The sequence below is a fragment of the Myripristis murdjan genome, chromosome 10 (assembly GCF_902150065.1).
Source record: "Myripristis murdjan chromosome 10, fMyrMur1.1, whole genome shotgun sequence".
Taxonomy (NCBI): domain Eukaryota; kingdom Metazoa; phylum Chordata; class Actinopteri; order Holocentriformes; family Holocentridae; genus Myripristis; species Myripristis murdjan.
The window spans coordinates 19,517,254-19,541,585 of NC_043989.1; the positions used below are offsets into that span (position 1 = coordinate 19,517,254).

Sequence of the window (24,332 nt, forward strand, 5' to 3'; positions counted from 1 at the left end):
TCTGGATCTTTAGTGCATGACCTTCGCTAGTCTTTACACTCCACCTCCGGGACTAAGTAAAGATCGTCGTGGTGCGACTGCGGTCGAAATCCTCACACTGAACTTCAGTGCCGTTGTTTTTCCTGTGATTGGGAACCCTCTGTTCTCAGCAGAGGAGCTGGAGGGAAAAGCCGCTTAAGGCACACAGAGGGCAGAGGAGGGAGAGTTTGTTGGAAAAATAATCATTAGAGTGAATTAGACTCTAGGATTACACAGGGGGGAGAGGAGACCTGCTCCTGCTCCCTTACAGCAGCCCCCTCTCCTCCAACTCTCCAAATAAACCCTACTAATTACCCATCGATTTGTCCTACAAGATGGGAGAGAGGAGAGGAGGGGAGGGTACGATGGAGGGGGTACAAGGGGAAAAAAGGACACAAAAGAGGTGTCCCGAGCCCTCTGTGGACTTTGCAGGAGGCAAAATGACATCACGGGAGCCGACAGATGCAACAATTGAGCCCACGCACTGCAGCGAACACACAGCTCACACTGCGATATGGCTAGGTGTGTGTCTGCCTCTGAATGTGGATCTGCAGGATACACCGGTGTGTAGTGCGTGTCAGTCAGGGATGCAGGGATAGGCCAATATGATATCTGATATCTTACCACCCATATCACCCGATAACAATATGAACTTTGTAAGAATCGGAATGCAAATGCAAGGACAAAACAGTCTCATTGTTTCAGACAGGTGTAAACAAGATTTTCTACACAAAAGATCATGTTCCTTTTATTCTGCTGCTAATCTGACAGATATATTAGTTCCTATAAAAAAAAAAAAGGCCACACACTGCCAATTTTCACCATGAGCCAAATATCAGCAGTAAAAATACTTTTTGGACTGGCTGACAGAGATAAGCTGGTGATATATTGGTCTATTCTTTATCCGCATCTCTGCTGTGTTTTCTGTTGTTGCTCTCGCCTACCTTCTTCTCGGCCTCGTACTCGGCCCAGGCAGCCTTGCGATCCTCCTCGCTCAGGGCTTCCTCCTCCTTGTGGTCCAGCAGGGAGTCGTGCTCGTGGTAGCACACAATCTGGTCCTTGTTGCTCTGCAGCAGCTCTGCCAGGAAGGGATCCTACAGCAGGATGGAGTGATAAAAAGACAAGAGGGGTTAGCGTGGGTTTGCATCAGAGGGGAGGACGAGATGGCCCTGGAGGCATCCCATAAAATGGAGGACAGTAACAATGCGAAGGCGGCGTTCACATGAAGGAAACGGCAAGGCCATTCCATTCCTTTCTGACTGGCTTTCTGACTGTACCTTACTCCAACTGCCTCCTGTTCCTTCTCCTCACATCTGTTTTCCAAGCTTTAACCATGTTCCCAATATCCCCCTCCGATCTTATTCCTTTTCTCTGGCATCTTCAAAAAGCAGCTGTGCCCAAGCTCTCTAATTTTGTGACATCCTGACGAAGATGCTGCTATCTCACTGCAAAAACAAACAATTAAAATCTGTATTTCATGCTTGATTGTGCTCTAGTTAAGGTCCGCTTCAGCAAAGGCTCTGTGGTTCTTGCATACGCACAGCTCTCCAAAGATGTAATCATGCATAGGGTGACACAAGGACATTACAACTGCCGCTGGTATGTTGCTTTGTGCTTCCTCCATGTTTTTATGACTGATTTCTGCTCAAAGTAAAGACATGGTGCAGTGCCAGCTAAAGAGAGGCAGGCAAAATATGTCCCATTTTAACAACAACTCATCCCCAATTAATGAAGGCTGTCGGATGTCACTTGATTCATGGTTAGACATATCCAAGAACGCTAGTTTGGACAACGGGGAAAATATACAACGCTGGAGCCTGTTTCAGATAATGTAAGCATAACTGCTTCCGTTTTAATCTGTGCTTCATTAGCGCAGAATTAACAAACACTATTTTAGCGTTTGAGTGATCTATGCGCAGACGTACAAAAATCTTTCATTTCACCGCTGTAGACACCTTCTGTGCAGCTACAGCGACACGACTCTGCAGACGCGTAAACCAGACTTTAAGAACCATATGCAGCCGCTCTGTCACATTTCACCAAAACCCTCAAAATCAGCACTTAACACAATCAATAGAGGAAAGAAAATCCATGCTGAATAATCAAACACTGAGAAAAAAAACAATGTTCAGTTAAGAGTTTGGGCTAGAAAGAAACAAAGAATCAAAGAGAGGGAGGATATGTAAAGACAAAAAAACAACGAGATTCAGACGCCTTCGTGTGACTCAGGTTTCCATGACAACATTGTTATTGAAAACAATACCTGAGTAAAAATGGAGAGCCAGGCCAGGCCCCGGTCACACAAACGTGGTTTAAATTACTCTCTCTGCAGCTCATGTTTGCTTTTCTTTGTCTCGCCTTAGCTTTACATTAAACTGGAACTTCACAATCTGGAAACGACACCACATGAGTGCTGCATCGTTACCCTCCACATAGGCCAATTTACAAAAGAGGGCTGCGGTCTCCACCGCTGCTCTCCCTCTCAGTCTGACCAGTGACAACCAGCTCGACGCTACAAACAAAATTAATCATGGACGTCATCGGCTTCAAGTGGGACAAAAAAGAACAAAACAGAGAAAACACCAAACGAAGAAATTAAGCAGTGATTGCAAACCTGCATTGAATAAACAGAAAATAAACACAGGGCCGGACCAAGTGAAACCGGATCCCTCAAAGTTGAGAGAAAAGAGCCGCTGGGCAAACCACACAAGGCCCTATTTTTAGGCCTCCACGACTCCACAGAGAGAGATAAGGTGGCTCGAACAGGTAAGAGCAAAAAAAAAAAAAAGCCATGCTTAGGTCATTCCACAAGAGGACACGGCGCTCCACACCCACAAACCCATCAACCTGCAACACTCCGGTCCTGGATCTAAGCGGGTCTGATGGCTGGAAAACAGAAACATGTGGCAGTGAGGAACACAATCAGGACAGAACCAGGCCACCCCTGAACAACCAGACATTGTGGAGCGGAGGCACAGCCAGCGACTCGACTGCTGCCTCACTCACTAATTAAGACATAAAAGCAACAGAAGAGCCTGTTGGCCTGACTCGTGTAAGAGCCATCCACTGTGTCCTGTTCTTCCAATTAGGGAAAGCACGAGGTAAAATAAAGGTCACATCCCGATAAGGCACAAACACGGCTGTAGGCGTGGACGTATACTTGTGAAATACATAAAAACGTCCTCGCCATGTGAGATTTGAACATCGATACTTCACGGATACCCTGAAGCATTCAAGTTTGTCAGATTTGCTGGTGAACCGTCACCAAAGGACCACCGGAAAACACTCTGGAGCTAAACTAAGCTTTAGCAGGCTGATAGCGCTATCTGAATTCCTGTTCATATATTTAGAGCATCGTGCTTAGAGGGTGCAGAGCACACTGAGCAGGACATGGCGACTGGTCAGAGCCTGCTTGCTGTTCAGACAGGCGGTCCTGTAACTGGAAGATGTCAGGTTCAATCGTGGTCACAGCCATGTTTCTGTCAAAGTGTCCTTGAACGCAACGCTGGAGTCCTGTCCTGCTGATTCACTGAGAGTGACTCTGGATAATGAAGCTTACCACTAAGATGCCACTTCACCTACAACACTTTTGCACGAAGCAGCAAATATTTTTTTTTTTTTTTTTTTTTTAATTTAGAGATACCCGCTCAAAAGCAAGCAATGGCATAGTTCACAATACAGCCCAAAAGATGAGTTATTGGTAATTTATTGTTTAAGTTACGCTGAGATTACGATTGCCTGCCTACAATGTACAGCAAGTCCTATGTAAGAGGCAAATTAGCGGGTGACCCATCTACAACTGTGTCGATCGGGGACAAAACTGAGAATTACCCCCGACCTCACAGGGTTCAGGGTGTGGGACTAAAATGCCGGGATACTGTTTACTCTGAGTTCTAGTATTGGATGGGAACGGGATTTTATGTCAGTGTGAAAGCGATACAAGCAAGCTACGTGTTTTGACACCCATCTTTAATGTTCTTTGGGCGCCGGCTTGCTACAGCGCATGACACTCAGGTTTAATCGACATAAAAGTGACCAAAAACCTAACAATTTCATCAACGTGTGCTTCATGAACACTTGACCGAGATGTGCTACACTGCATGCTGCTGTGCAGGATTGGTGGCCACATAATCTGAACACGGTCCAACGCTCACAGGGTATTTTTTTGTAACTATCCACCTGTTGAGCATGCACAAAATGTGTGTGAATTTGATCATAATTCAATTGAATGAAAGATGAGCATTACTGACTTTCAGCCTGGTAACGGGTCAGTGGAGTGGCAGGTCAAGTGACAGCACAGACACTCTCCCTGGAGCCCGGTGCATTCTGGGATGTCTGAGTAATCCCCACCAGCAATGGCTCCGGGGTGGTCCGGTCCATCTCCAGTCCCGGTGCAGTATGTATGTGTGTGTGTGTGTGTATGTGTGTGTTCTGAGCCAGCACTAATGATGGTAGGTAATCTGACCTGGGCTATTGTCATCCTTAAGGAGTTGGCGGGTAGAGCCTATCGCTTACTGAGAGAGAGAGAGGTAGAGAGAGAGAGTGAGACAGAGAGAGAGAGAGACGCTGGGTGGGCAGATACTCAGAGGGAAGAGAGGTAAATTACCCCACTCAGCTGCACTTCTACTTTCTTCCTGAGAAAGAATGGAGGACAGAGAAAGAGTATTCCTGAGAAATCTGGGAAAGAATTTTGGCATTTGGCACCACAGCGTGAGCATTTATGTGTCCGAGTGTAAAGATTGAGGTGGGCGTTTCGAGTCTGGAGGACAAGCTGAAGACTTTCTTCATTAGAGACCCAAGAGTCTGCATAAACAGCAAATCTCGCTGAGAGCCTGATAATCTGCCATTCTGATGCTGAGATGCACATTTGCACGGAAAGGGCCTTTTAATGGACAAAGGCTCTGCAAAAGCACCCATTAATGTAAAGCACGCTCTGTGGTGGAAGTCTTGGCTCCAGCTGACTACCGAACGGGGGGAAAGGGGAGCAAAAAAAAAAAAAAAAAAGTGTCAGAATTTGTATACTAATCCAAGTGGGCATCTAACATGCATGACATTTAAACATCGTATCAAAACCTTTTCATTCTTTCCATTGAGAGAACAATTTATGTTCTGCTTAAGCCAAATTCTTGTATGGGTATATTATGAAAATGGCTAACCTGCCAGCAGTCCATAATGATGTAAACCTGTTTTGAATCTAGGCAGCTCTCACATCACAAAGATGAAAACATGGGAGTCGACATATAAGCGGGCCTCATGTAGAAGACTTTACAACTTGGCACAGGCGTCCACACGTACTATACCAATAGAGTTGAGACGGCGCTTAACTGGAAAAGCTCTGATGCATTTAAACACCCCCCTGCATTAATAGCTCTGGGTTCGATGCACGCAGGCTTCTTGGCTGCATTATCAGATACTTGCTCTAGCTGAGAACACTCTCAACCATGTTAACCCAATTTCCTTCCTTTAAACCGCGGCTTATTGTGTTGAGAATATTTTAAACACACCGCTGTAGTCACCATTTTTATTTTATTTCTCTCATTACCGCAATAATAAACCTCTATTTAACAGAAATACCTCACAGGGGGCATTAAGGGCGGCGGGAGGAGGAAAAGACGGGAATGAGGGGGAAAACAGGCTTATGATTGGCTGGAATGGAAGTGCTGAGGCGTGACACAAAGACGGTGGCTAAGACGCAGGTGGAGGGAGAGAAAAAAGGAAGAAGAGGAAAAAGTGCATTCGAGCGGGACAGTGAGCCGGATCCTGTGCTGTCTGACGGGTTCATGTTTTTTTTTTTTTTTTTTTTGTAAGTTGTCCAGCAGTGGTCGATCTGTGCTCAAAGCGCCTGACTAAACCGAGGGGCTTTTTTTTTTTCTCCCAGGAGGCTACGCTTGCCAGAGTCTGCTTTTGACGCACAGGTGCTTTAACCATAGCAACAGAGGGGGCCAAGGCAGGATCCCGACAGCAGGAATGCAAGGCGCTGAGATATTTGTAATACCTAAACATAGCCAGTCAAAACTCTCTCCCTCCCAGCTGCACACAAATGATACACATAACTCCGCTGGCCTGCTCTAAACAGTTTCCCTGCGGCAAGGCACTTCACTTTGGGCACTGTGCCTGACACTGGAAGGCCACCCCCCTACTCTCGGCACAAAGCCGTCTTTACAACCTCTAGGGCCGGCGCACAAGTCAGGGGGTTTATCTAGCTGTCAGTCAGTTAACAAAGAAACAAAATCATGCATGTCACAAAGGGCTAAACAAAGACAATAAACACACCGCATTCCTATAAAAACAAGCCTCAGCTAGCAGTAGCAAGGGGCAAATTTCTATGGGACGTCACTACGAGGGTCTGCCAACCTGAGGCTGGAGGTATTCTCGAGGCAAGAAGAAACAGGGGTAAGAAGGTGAGGCTGTTCTTGGTGGGAAAACAGACAAAAGAGGCGGAAGTTTTGCAAAAGCTGAGTACTGCTCGCTTAGGCTTAGTCTCTTTGTCTTTTCTTAGTTTCCTTTTGAGGCTGAACAAGATTATCTGCAGGTCCGGCTACAGAACGCCGGTGGGGGGGTGGGAGTCGCTCTACCTGTGGGCTAACCATGGCTAACGAAAAACCTATTAAAAGAAAAAGAAAAAAAAAATCCCCAAACTCCAATCCAACTCCATGTTTTTGCCCCATTTCATCTGTTTTTGTTTTTGTGGTGGGCATCAATGATCACACAAAGGCATTTAATTTTCAGATTTGTATTAACGCGGCAAAATTTCTTGGAAAGCTCACAGGGCAAGAAAGAGCCGATTACAACGACTGGCCAAAACAGGGCGTGGCCGATTAAAACATGGTGCATAACTTCCAAATAGATCAAAATAACACCTCAAAGATGATCATGAGCCTCAGAAGAGTAGTGACTTTTCACTGGCCAAATAAAGCAAGACAGTGAGTGTGACAGACACGGCCTTTCATGAAAAGTTCATAAAATCATCATCATCTAAACAGATTCACGTAACTCGGCAAGAAAGAGTTGATTAACCTCTCATCCTATTGGCCAAAGGAAGTGTGGTGGTGGGCGTGGCCTATCCCTAAATCAACCACATACACCTGTTTAAAATTAATTGTTATTATTATTTACTTGGTCAACTAAGTGACGTGGAAATGGCATATCATAAAAATGACATAGCGTTGGCGAATGTATGCATTATACTGCGTTTTTTTTTTTTTCATTTTATTTTTATTTCTGCAGATGACTTACTGAATGAAAACAGCGTGACATACTGACAGAATTCAAGCACCACCGCAGTTGCGTCTGATAGAAGATTTTTCAGCGACCTAAAGAATCAGTGGTAAGCACTGGGTTTGGCCTCAGTCCTTCAAAATAATAAACCAAGCACTGATATTCAAAAATCATATGGGGGAAAAAAAATCTACTGTAGATGAGGCAGAGACAACATCTTCTCCAGAAACAGAAGTCTCAATGGGCTGAACTGCAATGAAGCCACAAGGCGTGTCATGTTTTTAAGTGAGGCCTATGACTCTTGCTTTTTAATGATTGGAAAAATATGCTCTCTTGCTGTTGACCAGCACTACTGCTCTTTCACCCTGCACATCCTGAATGCAACAAGGTCAGGCACATTTTCTGGGGGGTTGTCAAAAGGCATTCTGGGAAGTGTAGGAATCACAAAGTTACATATAAAACAAAACAAAAAAAAAAAAAAAATAGACAAAGCAGGGTACACCGAACAAGTAAAACAGCTCCTGGAATGCAGTGAGCATCACAGATTGATAATATCTAACAGCGTAAGAGTATCTGAGGGTGGAATTTTCCTTTGAGGTCCAGGTGATTTCCAACTCCTAATGAGACAAGCATGGTGTGGCTTGTTGCTTTATCTAACTATCACCTGCTGAGAGCACACACACACACACACACCGCAAGGCACGCCCACAGCCTGCGAGCATGTCACAAGGTGTGTGCGCTTTACAATGCAACAAACCCACATCCTCAGACAATCCAAGAGATAAATCTAACTGAGGAGTTGTATTAAACTTGCGGGAGAAATGGAGTATGCTAGAGGGAAGAAGTGAGTATGAGGAAGTGGAAGTGGGGTTGGCGCACGGGGGAAAAAAAAAAAAAAAAAAAAAAAGTCATGTCTGGGCTGCAGAGACCCTCTTTGTCATTAAGTAGAAGTGCGCCTGCTCCCTTTGTCTCCAATTAGCTTCTCTCAAGAGCGGAGGGACATCTTTAAGAGAGGGGTTTAAATAATGACCCTTCATCAGGCAAGGGGAGACCAGAGGGGGGGAAAAGAAAAACAAGTTTACGGAGCTTCCTTTGAACGTTCAGAGGTGGAACGGCGAGTCGGGGCAACAGATGGTCCCAAAAATGGCAGGGGGAGGATGAGAGGGGAGGGGGTGGGGGTTAATGGTGGGTAAGGAACAGAGGGGAGGAGCGAGGATGGGAGTAAAGATAAGGGGGAAAAGTGGAGAGGAAGGCGTGAGGCGGGGTGAGACGAGGGGGCGGGGGCTTCAGGTGAGAAAGATGAGAGGGAGACGTCCGCAGCAAGGCCTCAAGCGGAAACAGGACACACAGGGAGGTTAACTGGGCCGGGGGGCGAAGCTCTGCAGAGTGACGGGAGAAAAACCTGGACCACTTTGTCCCGAATGACACACCGAAACATTATCAAAATCGCAATATGGCTAAGTGCAATGTCCAAATGGCAGGAGTTGGTAAAATATGTGACAGTGGTAAATAAAGTATTATGGTGCTGCAGAGATGCCCTGCCCTCCCTATTGAATTTTAGATGTCAGAGATCACGTTTGTTTGGTGCAGACCACGGCAATGATCCCACCATCAGAATTTTAATAGCTTAGCTTTTTCAGTAAAAATGAAAATTATGAATTCCGGAAACTTTCCATGGGAAGTTCAGCTGGGGAATTTTGGAAATTTTGTTTTGTCATAAGCAGACATGCGTGCAAACTAATGACATTTTTGACTTTGACCTATTTTGAATAGATTTTTTTTCTCAGTCCTTCAAAATTGATGGTGGATAAATGAATAGAAATAGGCTCAATGAATAGATGAACACTCCTCAGTCAGCAGCTAAATCAAACTATAACCTACATTCTTGTATGATAACTGTATTTGTATGAAAACGGGCTAGCAGAGGGCAGAAGAACCAGCATCACAGTTAAGCTAGCTCACACCATGATAGATTGCCTCTTAAATAGCTACTGTATAAACACATTTTGACTTATTTTTTCCAGTTACACTTTAATACCGCAGGTCAAATATATTTACCCCAATCATATCATCAAAACCTTCTTGACTGGATGTCGTCCGTGGGCTCAAATGGAGGCTGAGTTGTGTGGCCTCAGTCGTCCTGCTGCAGTGTGCAGGATTATAGAAATGATCTGTGCATGGGTTTGAGGAAGGCACAATGCAGGGCAGAAATTCAACTGAATTTGTATTAAATCTGGTTGTTTTAACCAGGATTACGCTGCAAGATGTTTTTCTTCAACTACATTAAGTTCCTGCTTATAGGCTATCATGCAATGTTGCAAATTTCCAGATTATTCCTGTAAATTCCTGTTAATTCCCATATATTCCCATTAATTCCCATGGAAAGTTTCCAACTTAGAAAATTCCCGGAATTTTGCAACCCTAATCATATTGCAATTGTAATATCTGTTTGAATGAACTGCAATATGATTTTTTTGCAATATCATTCTGCCCTAGGTCATATGTCTTGTTTTTTGTTCCAAGTTTTCATGTTTTCACTAAGTTACCTTCATGTTTATTATGCATACAATATTCCAAACTGCTGCACGAGCTGATGGCGTCATTGCTTGTCGGCCTCACATCGGTGGACTGAGCAAAAACTGATGAGCCACCGGTTGCTGATGATGCTTTCACAACATCGCCGTGCTTTTTTCCCTTCCATTTAACTCGTGATGGCTTGCTCACCAATGCTAGAGATGTCCAATGATTTTATACAGTTTCCACCGCGCTTTCCGCCTGTGTTTTAAGAATCCTTTGCCAACCACATTTTATATTTTGGACAGGTAAGCCATTTCTCAGAAAACTTGCATTTCATCTACATTAAGTGTCTCCGCTGATTTGTGTGCCGTAATATGGTTTGAATCGCTCTTACCACCCATGTAGTGGAAAACCTATTCCGCTGTCTGTCCAAATGTGAACAAACTCAAAATACATTGCTTGTGTGATTTATTATTGCAATTTCTGAATAACTGAATTATGCATTTTAATAAGCTGCTTTTTTAGAAAACTGTAAATATAAGCAATAGTCTGGAAACGCAAATCTTTTTCCATACTCCATTCTTTTTCAATACTTATCAAGACCTAGAAATTATCAAGATAATTTCCATACTTATTGTACATTTCCAGATATCGCGGGAACCCTGAGAGTGGCATAAAAACAAGGGCTCGCGCTAGCTTGTTTCTTTATCTTTCTGCGAACCCAAGGCTTTACTTTTTTGAGACTACTGCTCCCTCCTGGCACACAGTTATTTCCTCTCTGTGCTGCATGTCAGCCGTCAGTTGTTGTCTGTGCGGTGTGTTCATGAACAAATTTTAGCAGGAAACGTGAGGCGACACAAAGCGATCCAACTGTCTGCCTCAGTCGGCGCTGGTTATTTGAAGTTGACTTGGTTGACTGGCCTGAAGAGATAAAGTTACGAAAAGACCAATTTGGCTTCTCGAGCCACAAATATCAGCGGCTGCCTCTGAGGCCTTCGTGACTTGAGTTTTAAAGCAGGAGGCCCCTCTCTGGCTGAGAGGACAGTGTTTCACTGTGTGAAGAGATGTGGAGAGGAAGCCCAAAAATCCCTCTGCCACGGCTAGAATTCACTCTCTCCTTCTGCGCGGAGCATTTTTGGCTGAAGGTGATGGAGGGTGTCTGACTCATCTTCACATCATTCCAGGCGGCAAATTCCTTCCACAATACCGCAGTCCTGCTGCCACATCACAGTTAACCCCCTGGCCAAAGCAGGTCAGCTTGTTAAAGCACTTGTCAGCCTCTCCATCTTTTAATACTGTGTCGCATAAATGTCACCGGGCTCGTTAACGATCATACACATCCACCAGGCCGTGGCTCGGTGAATACATCTTTCCTCTTCAAATCTCCAACTGTGCTCCGCTGCACTGAAAGCAGGCTGCGCGTGGGCAGGGGAACATGGAGACTGAGAGGACTGGGGCTGGTGCTGGCTCCAGGGTGTGTGCAGTGCTCAGGGGTCAACATTAACCACAACCCGGTGGCCAAGGCCTCTAAAAGTTACGCTGTGGCCACCAAATACTCCATGTAGGCGGCCCTCTGTGGCCACAATACTGCAAGCCTTCGCCAGCATCCCATCCTTCGCACCTTACAGTTCAACACCCTGCATAAATAGCGATAACAGGCGTTGTACGAGTACTGCACTTGTCACCAGCTAGCTTCTGATATGTGGGGCTACTCCAATATGGATTTACTAACCCTTACGTTACTCAAACTGTTACCACAATCAATGTTAAAGAGGAACCAGAGACACAAAAGATGGACTGTGAAAAAACAAAATGACCATGAAAATTCAGGAGTGAATGGAAGCAGAGTGTAAATGGCTTGGATATGACACATCTAAGGACATGATGTACTGTGGCGTGTACCGTCACTTTCCTCAACTAACGTGAACCAACAAGACTACTTTGTTTTTCTTGCCTTCAGGAAACACCACAATCACAATTCATGGGAAAAGTGAATACTACTTACAGTTATCTCACCTGAAAATACACCCATGGAGAGACAAACACATCTAATGGAGAGTGGACAGTGGTCAAGAAAATTTATAGGATCTTCAAAAATGTTCTACCATACATAATGAAATCACATCCAGTGTGCCTCCTTGGCTTAAACAACTGCCACAGACATGCACGAGTACGTTGCGTGGATATACAAAGGACAAAGCCACAGCAAGTTGGGCTGGTTTAAGTATCACCGTTATGGAGGGCTGAGTTAAATTGCCTTTTCTATATTGTTTTTACATAAGTTTACATTTAGGCCACCAAAAATATACTTTGACCATCAAATTAGGGGCTTTGTGGCCCGTGGGGCCAGTGCTTAAAAATATTAGCGTCTATCCCTTGTGTCTCTACCTATTAATACTCATGAGGGGAACAGCGATAAAGATCTTTTGATGCGGTGGATGGAAAACAGATTTTCCATCAAGAGACTGCCTGTGTGTCCAGTGAAAAAGCAAGCAAGTTGGATATACACTGTTGCTTTTATCCATTCTGTTTACAGTTTTCTGCAGAGAAACCCAAGTCGAACCAAAACAAAGAGGTAAAACCACTTCAGATTATCAGGGTGAACCCCAGGACTGCAGAAAGGAAAGGAGCGGAAAGAGGAGGGGGTAGTTCAGAGAGCAAGAGGGGAGAAAAGGACAGTGTGGACGTAAAGAAAAAGAAGGAAAACTGAGAAGAGAGGTAAGGGTTTAGAGGGGGCAGCAGCTCTGGTGCACAGCAATGTTGCAATGTGAAGACTATTTAGTAAATACCAGTAAACAGACAAAACTGTGCAGCTGTGTGCGGTTTGATGGCTCATGTAAGGGGCTGTGTGTTCTCATTAAACCACAGGGGGCCTGAGGGGGCCCAACTAGTGACACAGCACCTGCACTCAGGAGAGAAGAGATGAGTGGAGAGCGAAGACGGAAACGAGGAGCAATAGAAAGCAAGAGAAGGCTGAGCGGACACAGGCTGGCCACGAGGCTAAATAACAGGGTTTATCGTTGAAGCGGTAAAGTTCAAAAGGCAGTGAGTACTGCATGGGGCAGGTTTGGAAAAACAAGCTTGGCATTAAAAATGGCATTTGGTGCCATTTCAGCTGAAGGAAATTAAAAAGACAATTTTACCCTTGCAATTGTTAACAGGTTTTAACCTGTTCTTACGTGCATCCTTTAGGGATCTGTCTAAAGAGCAGCATGAAATCTCATTCACTTTGATCAAAAGCCACATGTGCAAAAAAGGTCTTTTTAAAATGAGTCTTGGCCCTGCATAAAGGGGATTTCAGTGATCTAAAATCATATGTGGGCATGAACAACAAACTCTCTCTCTCACACACACACACACACACACACACACGCACTCAGTTTACCTTGGGCAGCATGGGCGTGGCTCTCTTGCTCTTCTTCTCCGAGGGGTCATCCAGCATGTCCGGTTCAAAGTTGTACAGCTCGGCCAGCTCGTTCATGGTGAAGTGCCTCTCAATCTGCTGCTGGTCCACCACCCGGAATGACAGCGACTGCTTGGTCACCTGCCGCTCGTAAATCTTCTCCTCCATCGTTCCCTGAAAAAAGAGGCAGGCACAAGAAGAGAGCAATATGGGGTAAATTTATGCAGCGAGTGCCCCAAAAATCAACAGTCATCTGCTTGTCAAAGGGTTTCCTGCATAACATAACTATTAACTAACTTGGTCAGTGGGTACTTTGCGCCCTGTGCCTTCATGTAAGGCACTGGGAGTGACTAAGGATATTCCAATCCGGTGCTTGAAGGCAGATTCCAAACATATACATAAACATGTTATAATCAGATATCATATCTGAGATTATGATGATATCATCTAAGAGTTTGAATACTGTAATATTGTGAGATGACATAGGTGTTGCCTTTTCCTGGATTTAAAGGCTGCATTACAGTAAAGAGATGAACTTACTAGACAGTTGTAGCAATTCTGTTATTTCTCCTCTACCTGTTTGATCATCATATCCACATTACTAACGACTGTTCGTTAGTATCTAAGTCACTAATAACACCAACAATAATCATTCTTACAATATCCACACCATATCAATATCCAGGTATTAGGCTGATGATATTGCAATATTTGATTGTGTCAAAAAAAAAAAAAAGAAAAAAAAAAAGAAAAAAGAAACTTACAGCGGGAAAAAGGGTCAAAGTGCACAGTAAGTATAAACAAGAAAAATACTATGCCACAATTCACTGTTGTTTCTATAGCTGCATAACACTACTGTCGGTATAAATCAGTTTTTAAATCATAATTGTTACTTGTTAGAGTGTGCTCTATGACTGAGGTGCTTACTCTACCTGCTGCTAGTATTATAATTACGAGATTTTCATTGAAACAGTGTAGGCTATGCTTCATGGCCAATACAATGACTGGTTCTGATCATGCAAGTCATGAAAAAACATGTCAGAAATAAATAAACGTGGGCCGTCAACCTGACTCATTTTTTCCTTTCTGGATTTTATGATCGAGCAGGTGAAACTGGTTGAGCTCCATCACATTCACATACGCATGATGACAGATGTAGCAGACATATTGGCTGGTAATGACTCGAGACCACTTGAACAGGTGTAAGGAGGTGAGCGGCCGGAGGAGCTCACCTGGGCCAGGAACCTGTAGACAAAAACTGTTTTGACCTGGCCAAAGCGATAGACCCTGAAGATACTCTGGATGTCATAGGAGGGATTCCAGGACGCGTCAAAGATGATGACCCTGTTGGCCGCCACCAGGTTGATGCCCAGAGAGCCAGCTCGCGTCGAGATGAGGAACAAGCGACCTCTGGCAGAAAAAGAATGACGCGGGGCGGTGGGCATTTAGGACATGTCAACGTCTGGCACATCTTGACTTAAGATGCACTATATGCAACATCTTAAATTTGAAGCATCACTAATAAAAATCCAAATGTTCAGGGTGTTTTGAGTCATTATTGTTGGGTGTTGTTTTGCATGAAAAAGGAACACCTGGGGAGTACCTTGTGTTACTGGAATCATTAAATTCTTCAGCCCACTTCTTCCTGGTGGTGGCATTGGTGGAGCCGTCGAGGCGATAGTAGTCAATGTTCCTGAACCACTTGCCGTCACCTTCCACAGACACACCACAGTTAATTCCACATCAACATCACCCCGTCCCACACACACACACACCACCCCCATCTACAAAAACGTGTTGCTATTAGCTAAGCCTTTTCCCAGTGAGTTTTAAACATCAAGGACTTTCCCAGTTGAGTATGAGCAGATAGCTGGTTGCATGGAGGCCAGCCGTGTTCAGCCTTTAAGATGGCCAATCCCCCCACCAGCCTTCATAACTAACATTTCAGTATGTTTCCAATTACGGCACTGTGATCTTTTCATTACAAATTACAAACCCTTGAGCAAACATTTTTTTGTGGAATAAAAAAAGTCAAGGTCTAATCATTTTCAAAATGAAAGCAAAAACAGCTGCTGGAGTTTAATTAGGAACATGACCTTATGCCAGAGGCTATGTGCATGCGTGTGTGTGTGTGTGTGTGTGTGTGTGTAAGAGGGGTAATAAGTGTACCCGTGTGTACAAGAATCCATGTTGCATGTGGGCTGTCTTATGAGTGTGAAACCTGCATCTCCATATGAAAGTGCTTGAACCTTCTGAAAGAGCTAATGTTAATATTCTTTATATCTCACACACAGTTTAGTAAGTTCAAAGACTGTAGTGTAAAACCACAAGAATGGACATCAAAACGGATGACTATACAATGTTAAATACCGCATGGTGAGTTTTGCACATCATGAAGCCAAAGGCAGCCATTCACATCATATAATATGCAGCAGGGAGGCCCATCATAGGCAAATGTAGCTCCATACGGTATCGTTCAGTGTAATAAGAGTCGCAGATTCATGGGCATGTCTACTGAAGACAGTGGCAACGTCCTGAATTGAAAAATGGCCACATCCAATAATTGCCAAAGCCTACCTTTGTAAGGAGAGGTCTTGCCCTCCTCTCGAGCCCTGCCAGCCAGCTCCAGGAAGTCCTCAATCAGATCCAGAGAGATCAGTGACTGGCTGAACACCAGCCTGAAAGGAAGGGTGAAGAGAAAGAGAGAGACACAAGATTAGACGATACACTGGTGTCAGCTTACCACACTGAGACATGTCACTCTGTGATTAACCCAAACACTCTCTAGTCACACTGCAAACCACCTGCATAACAGAAAAGGCTGGAAACCGATTACACCCACATTGTGAGGACAAATACGGACGATGATGATAATCACCACATTAGTCCTATTCATTAAACTGCGGCTATGACTGCGAGCACAGTGTTTGCACTCAGAGCACTTACACTTTCTCATCCACTTCCTCGGCCATGCGCAAGATCTCAAAGAGGAGCAGCATCTTTCCAGAATGGTCCAGGATCTCGGAGTCAGCCTCTGTGACAAACTCCTTGTACCAGTCGGCAGAGGGACTCCCTGGGCCCGAGCCAGAGGGCCGAGCTGTGGGTGATGCCAAGAGGACACAGATCAGCCTTCAGTCTGTACAGTCTGACAATTAACTAAGGCAGCAGACAAAATTGTCAAAGAAGGATAATTTTCTTTACTCCATATGAGACATACAGGACATTTATGCAAATATGCTCATTTATGTTCCTAATAATTACAGTCTTTGTGTTAATCAGGTACTTTACTTTAAGGCCTGTTTACTAGATTTCTGCAGTGAAATCTACATCTGGTTCTTTAAGTGGGGTGTAGGGACATCCAGGGGGTCCTCAGCAAAATGAGGAGTGTCACTGTCACTATAATTTAATTCAGTGGAAACTGTATACATACAAAAAAAATGCCAGAGATTATATTAGCATTGTTCTAATCTCACCATTTTCACTTATTTGTCAAGTTCATATCCTGGTCATGAGGAGAAAAAAAAAACACTCCAATCCAATCACTTTAATGAAAGTCAACCTAGAGCTGCGTAACATGGCTAAAAAATGAAATCTCAGTAAAAAAAAAAAAAAAAAAAAAATCACCATTAAGGATTTCAATCTAGATTTTTCTCATTTTTCACTAACAGCTACTACTACTAACTGATGGGAATCTCAGCAGGCACGATCATGTGACTGGTGATTTGCACATGCATGTCTGGGCATGCACGTTCTGTGTAGATGAGTTGTTTGGTTTGTTTGATGGCATGCTCAGCTGGTCTTAAAACACTGTAACATATGTTGTTTACGATTAAGAAGTTTTTTTTTTTTTTTCTTTTGCTGTGATCTAACACAAAAATCCAAATTACACAAGCCCTAAGTCAAACTGGGGTCCAAAATGTGAAAAAGTTTCAAAACACCTGGCCTGCTAGATAGACTAAACTGGACGGCGCATTAGTGAAAGGTCAAAGAGTCATTAAGCACCTGCTTAACAGGACTCCTTCATTTATTTTACAACTGAATTCCAAAGGAATGTCCAATGTCTGTGTCTAATGCATCATAGGAGGATAAGCAGACATTCTTCATTAAAATCTCGACAAATCCCAATGACTTTTTCTGGACATTTCTCTTTTATCACACAGCACAACGGAGAGACAATTGGATGACATCAACAAAAAGGTCCTGATCCGAACCCAAAGCCAACATGTTGCTGCCACATGACACGTGCCCCTGCCAACCAAGCCACCAGGACGTACTCTATCTTTGGACGTATCTAAGCTAAATGATTAAACGGGTAGAGCCAAAAGGGACAGCTGCAAATACGGCATATATATTACTGTGCCGTCGTTACTGGAAGCTTAAAGTGCTATGTGAAAGAGCTTTATACATATGTTTGAAAAGATTATGGTAAAAAATGACATTGACATCATGAGGCATAATTAGCTGTCTAATCACAGAGGTTCTGCTGTTCTTACTTTCCTCCACTGGTTCTGCCCTGTTTCGCCCCTCTGGGTTCCCGCCCCGGGAGCTGGTGTTCCACTCCTTGATCACCTCCAGATCATCACTATCTGACTCGTCCGATCCCTTGTTTTTCCCTTTCCCTCGCTTCTTTTTCCTATCAGGGAGAAGGTAAGGTGTTGGGGACAGGACCAGCAAGAGGCAGAGAGAGTTAACTTTGTGCGAATAAAATATATACAAGAGGAGACGGAGTGAAAGTGATTGTGAGCTCCATTACTTTTTCGTCTTCTCATCTTCAGAGCTCAGACTCATGGAGGATTCTTCTGTCTCTGAGGCGATGAAATCGTCCATGCTGTCCTCATCAAAGTACCCCTGCAACACACACACAAACACACACACACACCGGGCTTTACTGTGTGGCGATATAGGTCAGTGAAACACTGGGAGCAGTATTGTGAGGAGCAGAAATGATGCATGAGGGGAAAGTCTGCTGCAGTGGCAAGATGTGTGCCATTGTCCCCTGGTGTACGAATTAGCAACAGTGTGTTTGTATTGTTTTCTTCCTGCAGAGTGCATGTGATTTGTGGTAATGCATTCCTAGGCTTTGAGTTTGAGTGAGCCTGCGGTTGACACCCGCTCGTCTCATCTGCCCACCCCCACCTTGTTTTCTTTACTGATGTAGTCCAGCTGAAGGCACCAGGGATGTGTCCAAATTCTGCTGAGCATCTGGAAATCCTGGAAGAGTTTGGTCCCTGCGCGGCCCCGGCTCCCCTCCAAGGCGTTTCCCACACCTGCACACCACGGAGAGCAGAGTGAAGAAGGAACACGGCTGTGTGTGTGTGTGCGTGCCACAGCACACTCTCAGTAGCAGCTGGGATACCGCGCCCTCAAACTCTCCTCTATCAGCTACAGACTAATTTGTGCTTGTTGTAGCATTTTCAGCAAATGAAACATTCATCCTGTCTGTGGGCAAACAGACGTAAATTCCCTCTTACTACACAAACCAAGGCACATAATGATGACATCTCACTTTCTTCTGACACTGATGTCTGCACAAATGTACAAACACGTGGCCTGTTCTAACTGTTCAATTACCATCTGCGTGAGCCAGATGACTGGCAGTAGGTCTGGGTGATATCCACACTTCAACAGTGCAATATTGGGGTGGTGGGGGTGGAGGTTAGAAAAAAAAAAAAAAAACATTACCAAATTTATTCATCTTCCCTTATATTCTTCCACAATGTCCTAAATTAAATGCTTTTTGTACGTGAACAGAAAATTAATAAAAACACCACCTATGAACGACATTCCCATTCCTCTGATCATCGAACTCGCCTCTAGTGCACGTCCTGTCCAAACTGTTGTAATTTATAGTGTAAAAACTCACTCAAACTTATACTAGAAAGTATAAGCGCAATAGACATTTTTACTAGGGCTGAGTGATGCAAACAAAATCAAATATCATCATATCATCTTCAACTGGATATCTCGATAACCACATTGTGACAACACTGTGGGACTTCTGGTGAGACTACTCGTGCGTTCTTAAGTAGGTCAGGCGATACATTGATATCCTAACTAGATATCATCTGGGATTTCAGATGATGTAATATTGTGATGTTGCATAAGTGATGCCTTTCCCTGGTTTCAAAGGCTGCATCAAAGAAAAGAAATGCAGTTTCCTGAACTTATTAGACAGTCCTAGCTGTTTTACTGTTTGCGTCTACCTGCTTTGTCATCATATCCACATTTCTGATGACTGTTTGCGAAAATCTTGAGTGTATATATCTAATGAAAGCACCAACAGTCATCCCTACTATATCGTCTCAGTCTTGAGAGAGGTATTAGCTCAAAGATATTGTGATATCTGATTTTGTTCATACCGCCCAACCCTATTCTTAAGTTAAGTTAGAGATTTTTGATAAATGGTCATCAGCATTGTGGATACGATGGCCAAGCAGATAGAGACAAATACAGCAGTCTGTCAAGCTCAGAAAATTGCATCCCTTTATTGTAATGCAGCCTTTAAAACCAGCAAGACAACACTTATGACATATCACATTATTGCATAATCCGAAATCCCGGATGTTATCTACTCTCATATCACGACACCAATATAATATCAATCTACTGCCCAGTCCGAATTTGCATTTGTTGATGGAGAAAATATCACATTAGTCCTCAAAATATAGTCATATTCAATATTATCGGATCAGCCCAAGAACAGTTGGCAACTTAAACATTCATGCTGTGCCCATGCTGTGAATGACCTGCACTGACCCGGGGTGTTGAGAAGCGAGGATGAACAAGCAGAATTTACATGAGCAGAGATGAAGGAGGGAAGAATTAAAAAAAAAAAAAAAATTACAACCACCTCCACCCCCAAGGAGTGACTGGTGCCTCTTGGGCCTAAAGCCACAGTCACAACACCAGCAGTGTGCCCCGGTGGACAACCTGGTCTAAAGAGCTACTGCGCATGCCAAACTCCCATCCCTCCTCTCTCGACTTTGCCTTACCAGCTCTCCTGTTCTTTGTTTTCTCTTTTGGTGTAAAAACCACAAGACACCCCCCCACCCCCCTATGCCTCCCCTTCCCCAGTCGTTCCCTGTTCCCTCTCTCCCAGGGCTCTTCATTAGAGAGGGAGACGTGGGAAACTGGGCTTAAACCCCGCCTGCGGCACTCTGCCAGCTGCCACTCACACACACACACACACACACAAGCCACAAGCACATGAACACACACACACACACACACACATCCTGCCCGACGGCCACATTCTGAGAGGCACGACCACTAAACGACTTCACAAAGCCGAATGAAAAAGTGAGAGAACAGTAAGACCTTCCATTTGTCTAAAAAACAGGCCCACGTGAATGATGTCTACTTGAAAAGGGGGTGGGGGGGATATATGGGCCAGCAAAGCCTTCGAGATCATGTTTAAAATTCCATCGCAAAGACACACTCACCTGTAAAGTGTTCCAGGTAGTATCTGTAGAGTTTACACTGGATCGGGGTCACTCTCACTGACAGCACGTATTCATGTTTGGGAGGCAGGAACTTGGTGAGGGCAGTGTAGTCTTTCCTCTGAGGGAAGGAAAGCAGAGAAAAAAAATCCTTCTATATGGTGCCAAGCTCACCACCATTTTTTTTTGGAGATGGTAAACTAAGGTGTAAGCCACTGGATTACCTGAACACACCCGGCCAGCATCTCATAGAGAATGTGAGCCCTCTTCTTCATGATGCGGACGTCATGCATGGTGGAGTCGGCGCACTGGCCGTTCTGGATGGGGTTGATGAAGCGGTTCCTGAACTCCTTTACTGACCCGAGCAGGTTCTCCTTGATGAAGTTGACCATGCAGTGGTCTGGGAGAGCACAGAGACTCAAGTTAGAATCACCTGACCAGTCGCGAATACGTCCATAGTCATGCACGAGCTTTGTCTTCAAGTGTTGCTGTTGTGGCCACCTCTCTTTGGCGCTGGACAATTGTGTCTATCTGTGTTTTGTGGGTAAGGATCAAAGAGACTCACACTCTATGAGGTTGTTCTGCAGAGGCGTTCCGGTTAGGACAACCCTCCTCCTCGTCCTGATCGAGTTCATCGCTTTGGACACTGCAGACGACTCGTTTTTCAGGATGTGACCTTCGTCACAGATCACAAAGTCTGGACCTGAGAATAAAAAAAAAAAAACAGAAAAACAAACCTTTTGACAGTAAGAAAAAGAGATCACTCATTTGAAGAGGTTCGATGGACTGACTGCTTAATAAAACTATGTTCTCTTGTGTGGTAGTGCAGGGCTTTTCAAACTTTTGTTGACTTTCAAGTGGTTTTGCACAATAGGGAAAATGTTACAATGATCACTGATGAATGTAACATTTGTTTGTAACCGCTCTGAAAACCCCTGCGGTCGCGTACCTGGATCTACCAGCGTCTTCTGAAATATTTCTTTGAGCTTCTTGCTCTTGATGTTCCTGCCCTGGGTGAGGTTGCGGTACATCTCATAACCAATGATCATGACACCCCCATCCTCTTGCCAGCGCTGGAGGGCGTACGCTCTCTCCTGTGGCCTCTTCACTGTGGCCAACTCAGTCACCTGGCAAACACACCACCGGAGACCACAACACCACATTAGAGTCTCCGGGTTACGCATTTACCAGTTTCACGATGCAAAAGCAGATGCAGAACAGATGAATAGTGGAATAAAGGAAAGAAAGGGTGTCAATGAGGGAAGTGAAAAAGAGCACAAAAAGTGAAAGTCTACTTAGACATCAATGGAGACTGTGTGTAAAAAAAAAAAAAAAAAAAGACATTCCAAAAAAAAAAAAAACAAAAACAACAAAAGACAAAAAAAAAAAAAGTTACAATGCAAACTCATTACCTCCAAACTTTCTTCATCCTTCATGCCTTCTTGCCACTTCTCAAACTCGTTGAGCCAATTAAGGACGGTATTCAGGGGACAAACCACCAGTGCTGTGGTGAAGTTGACCTTCTCACACAGCAGCATAGTGTGCAGGAACGTCACCACCTACAGAACAAAATGAGAATTACACTCAGACACAGGAAAAGAAGGGAGAGACAAAACAGCCTGGGAGACGTTTGTTTACTCACTGGTTTGCCTTGAAAGTGTGGCGGAGTCTTTAATACATAATATACACAATTCTGCACAGGGGATGTACCAGCACATTCTGACAAAATACTGGATTCACAGCATCTCAAAACACTTCAAAATGCCACCTTGAGGCAAAGGAAAACAAAAATGAAAAATGCCATGACCTTAATGTTGTGAAACTTTAAAAAAAAGGCCATCTAAATAAAATTTAAGGTCAGTTTTGCTAGCCTTGTACTCGTGTTCAGACAATACAAAAACAGGAAGTCATTCAGTGTTTTAATTTTCAGATGCTAGAAACCTTTTTCCAGCCTCCACAATGCATATAAAACAAATTTACAAAGTTCCAAAGTTGCATGTCACTAATTTCTGTTACATCCCTATTCTGCACACATCTTAAAACCACAGACAATAAAATAGGGATCCAAGTGAGACAGGCTGACAAGGTAACAGCCGAGAGAAGTGAAGAGAGAGCGATTACTGATTCTTTACCTGGAGGGTTTTCCCGAGGCCCATACAGTGGGCCAAGATGCATCCCGAGCCAGCAGACTTCTCTGTCTTCCTCACCGACTCGCAGCAGCAGTCCCACATGAACTGCACCCCTGAAACAGGCCAAGAGGAGAAAAGACAGACATCAGTCCACCACTTCTTGGCTAATATGGCCTTTAAATGTTTTAGCTTTGCTGTTAGTGTCCAAGTTCATATGCTCAGGAGGGACATCACTGTCACTTGTCTTGGCCCTTACCATCGACCTGATGAGGTTTGAGCTTGGTGACCAGGTTCCTGTGCACCTGCACCATGGGCTCCTTGGTCTCCTCGTCCTCATCCAACACCAGCTTGGTAGTGATGGGACAGGTCACCTGGGAGGATTCCTCGACCTCAATTACCTAGGGGAGGAGCCAAAACAGAGAGTCAGCTGTTACCAACATTACCTGACAGAAAAAATAACATTTAATTGGGGGGTTTACTGCGGTTATATGACATCAGTTCAGTCTTATCACAGGGATATACAATTTGATCATGCACCCCCTAGTCCCTTTGCTTGAATAATTGTAGAGGGAAAATTTCTACTCTACTGTCTGATGACACTAGGTTTTATTATTTATCAGTAATACTGGGTTACAACATTTTAAATTAGTGCTCTGTATTGGTGCCAAGACATTCATAATTAGTTTATCACAAATATTCTTCTAGATTGTAAGTAATATTCTAGTTGTGGAATATATTTCAATCTAGTTTCCTTAGCAGGACAATTACATTTTAATTGAACTTAATTAAAGTAATTAAAAGTAGGCATAATGTGTGCCTTTTCTTCATAAACTTTCATCATGTCCAACATTTTCATTAGTGCTAGTAAGTGCGACCTAATTCAGATGTTATTATTATACTGCCTCTTCTGATTTGTTCTATACGACAAAAGATAATGTTTTTGTTTTGGATGAGTCGAGTGTCAGCCAAATCAAGCTGGGCGAAAACAAGATTACAGACATCACGCAGACATGGAAATTACTCAGTGAAGTTGAGAAATAAGCTAAGCAAATGTAAACACTCCCAAAAGTAACAGCGTTCCAGCTGAAGCATCATACTTCTTCAACCGAGGGCTATATATGGCTATAAACTCTACTTCTGGACAGAAAGACATACCTGGTGCTTTTACCCCGCTGTGCAAAAATGGGGTCAATACGTGTTTGGAGGCTGCATTTGGTACTCAGCTTTTTTTTGCAACTTTAGTGGAAAGCCCTCTGTGTTTGATCACTGTATTTCCAAAGCTTGCTAAAACATTTTTACTGCAAAGCTGCCAAACAGGTGCAGTAGCACTAGCCGTCTTATAGATGTTGCTCACCTTGCCCTCTGAATGGATGTTTCCTGTAATCATGAAACCCCTCCTACATTAATCATAACAGTGTAATTACAGCCCCTGCTGCAACTACTAGCTCTACTGTAACACACCCAAAAAAATAAATAGAAATCATGATGTGATATTTAAAAAGGTACACTATGTAATGCTGCAAAAAAGGATGGCTCCTCTAGACTCAGCTGAAAAGAAAAGAAAAAAAAACTTGGAATAAGTGCAAAATATGATCCTGGAGTCTACAT

At 43.9% G+C, this 24,332-nt stretch overlaps 1 protein-coding gene across 1 annotated transcript in view; it reads right to left on the reverse strand.

Moving 5' to 3' along the window:
- The window catches only part of atrx (ATRX chromatin remodeler), a 37,325-nt gene that overhangs the window by 4,899 nt on the left and 8,094 nt on the right, over nucleotides 1-24,332 (reverse strand). Inside the window, exons 15-30 of the mRNA XM_030062198.1 lie at nucleotides 22,981-23,122; nucleotides 22,728-22,837; nucleotides 22,008-22,154; nucleotides 21,545-21,722; nucleotides 21,161-21,298; nucleotides 20,820-20,995; nucleotides 20,599-20,716; nucleotides 18,293-18,423; nucleotides 17,910-18,004; nucleotides 17,650-17,789; nucleotides 16,103-16,253; nucleotides 15,734-15,834; nucleotides 14,760-14,868; nucleotides 14,389-14,566; nucleotides 13,139-13,330; nucleotides 963-1,112 (exon numbers count right to left, since the gene is read on the reverse strand). Of these exons, the coding sequence (XP_029918058.1) occupies nucleotides 963-1,112; nucleotides 13,139-13,330; nucleotides 14,389-14,566; nucleotides 14,760-14,868; nucleotides 15,734-15,834; nucleotides 16,103-16,253; nucleotides 17,650-17,789; nucleotides 17,910-18,004; nucleotides 18,293-18,423; nucleotides 20,599-20,716; nucleotides 20,820-20,995; nucleotides 21,161-21,298; nucleotides 21,545-21,722; nucleotides 22,008-22,154; nucleotides 22,728-22,837; nucleotides 22,981-23,122 (2,256 nt within the window). The remainder of the gene's footprint in view (nucleotides 1-962; nucleotides 1,113-13,138; nucleotides 13,331-14,388; nucleotides 14,567-14,759; nucleotides 14,869-15,733; nucleotides 15,835-16,102; nucleotides 16,254-17,649; nucleotides 17,790-17,909; nucleotides 18,005-18,292; nucleotides 18,424-20,598; nucleotides 20,717-20,819; nucleotides 20,996-21,160; nucleotides 21,299-21,544; nucleotides 21,723-22,007; nucleotides 22,155-22,727; nucleotides 22,838-22,980; nucleotides 23,123-24,332) is intronic.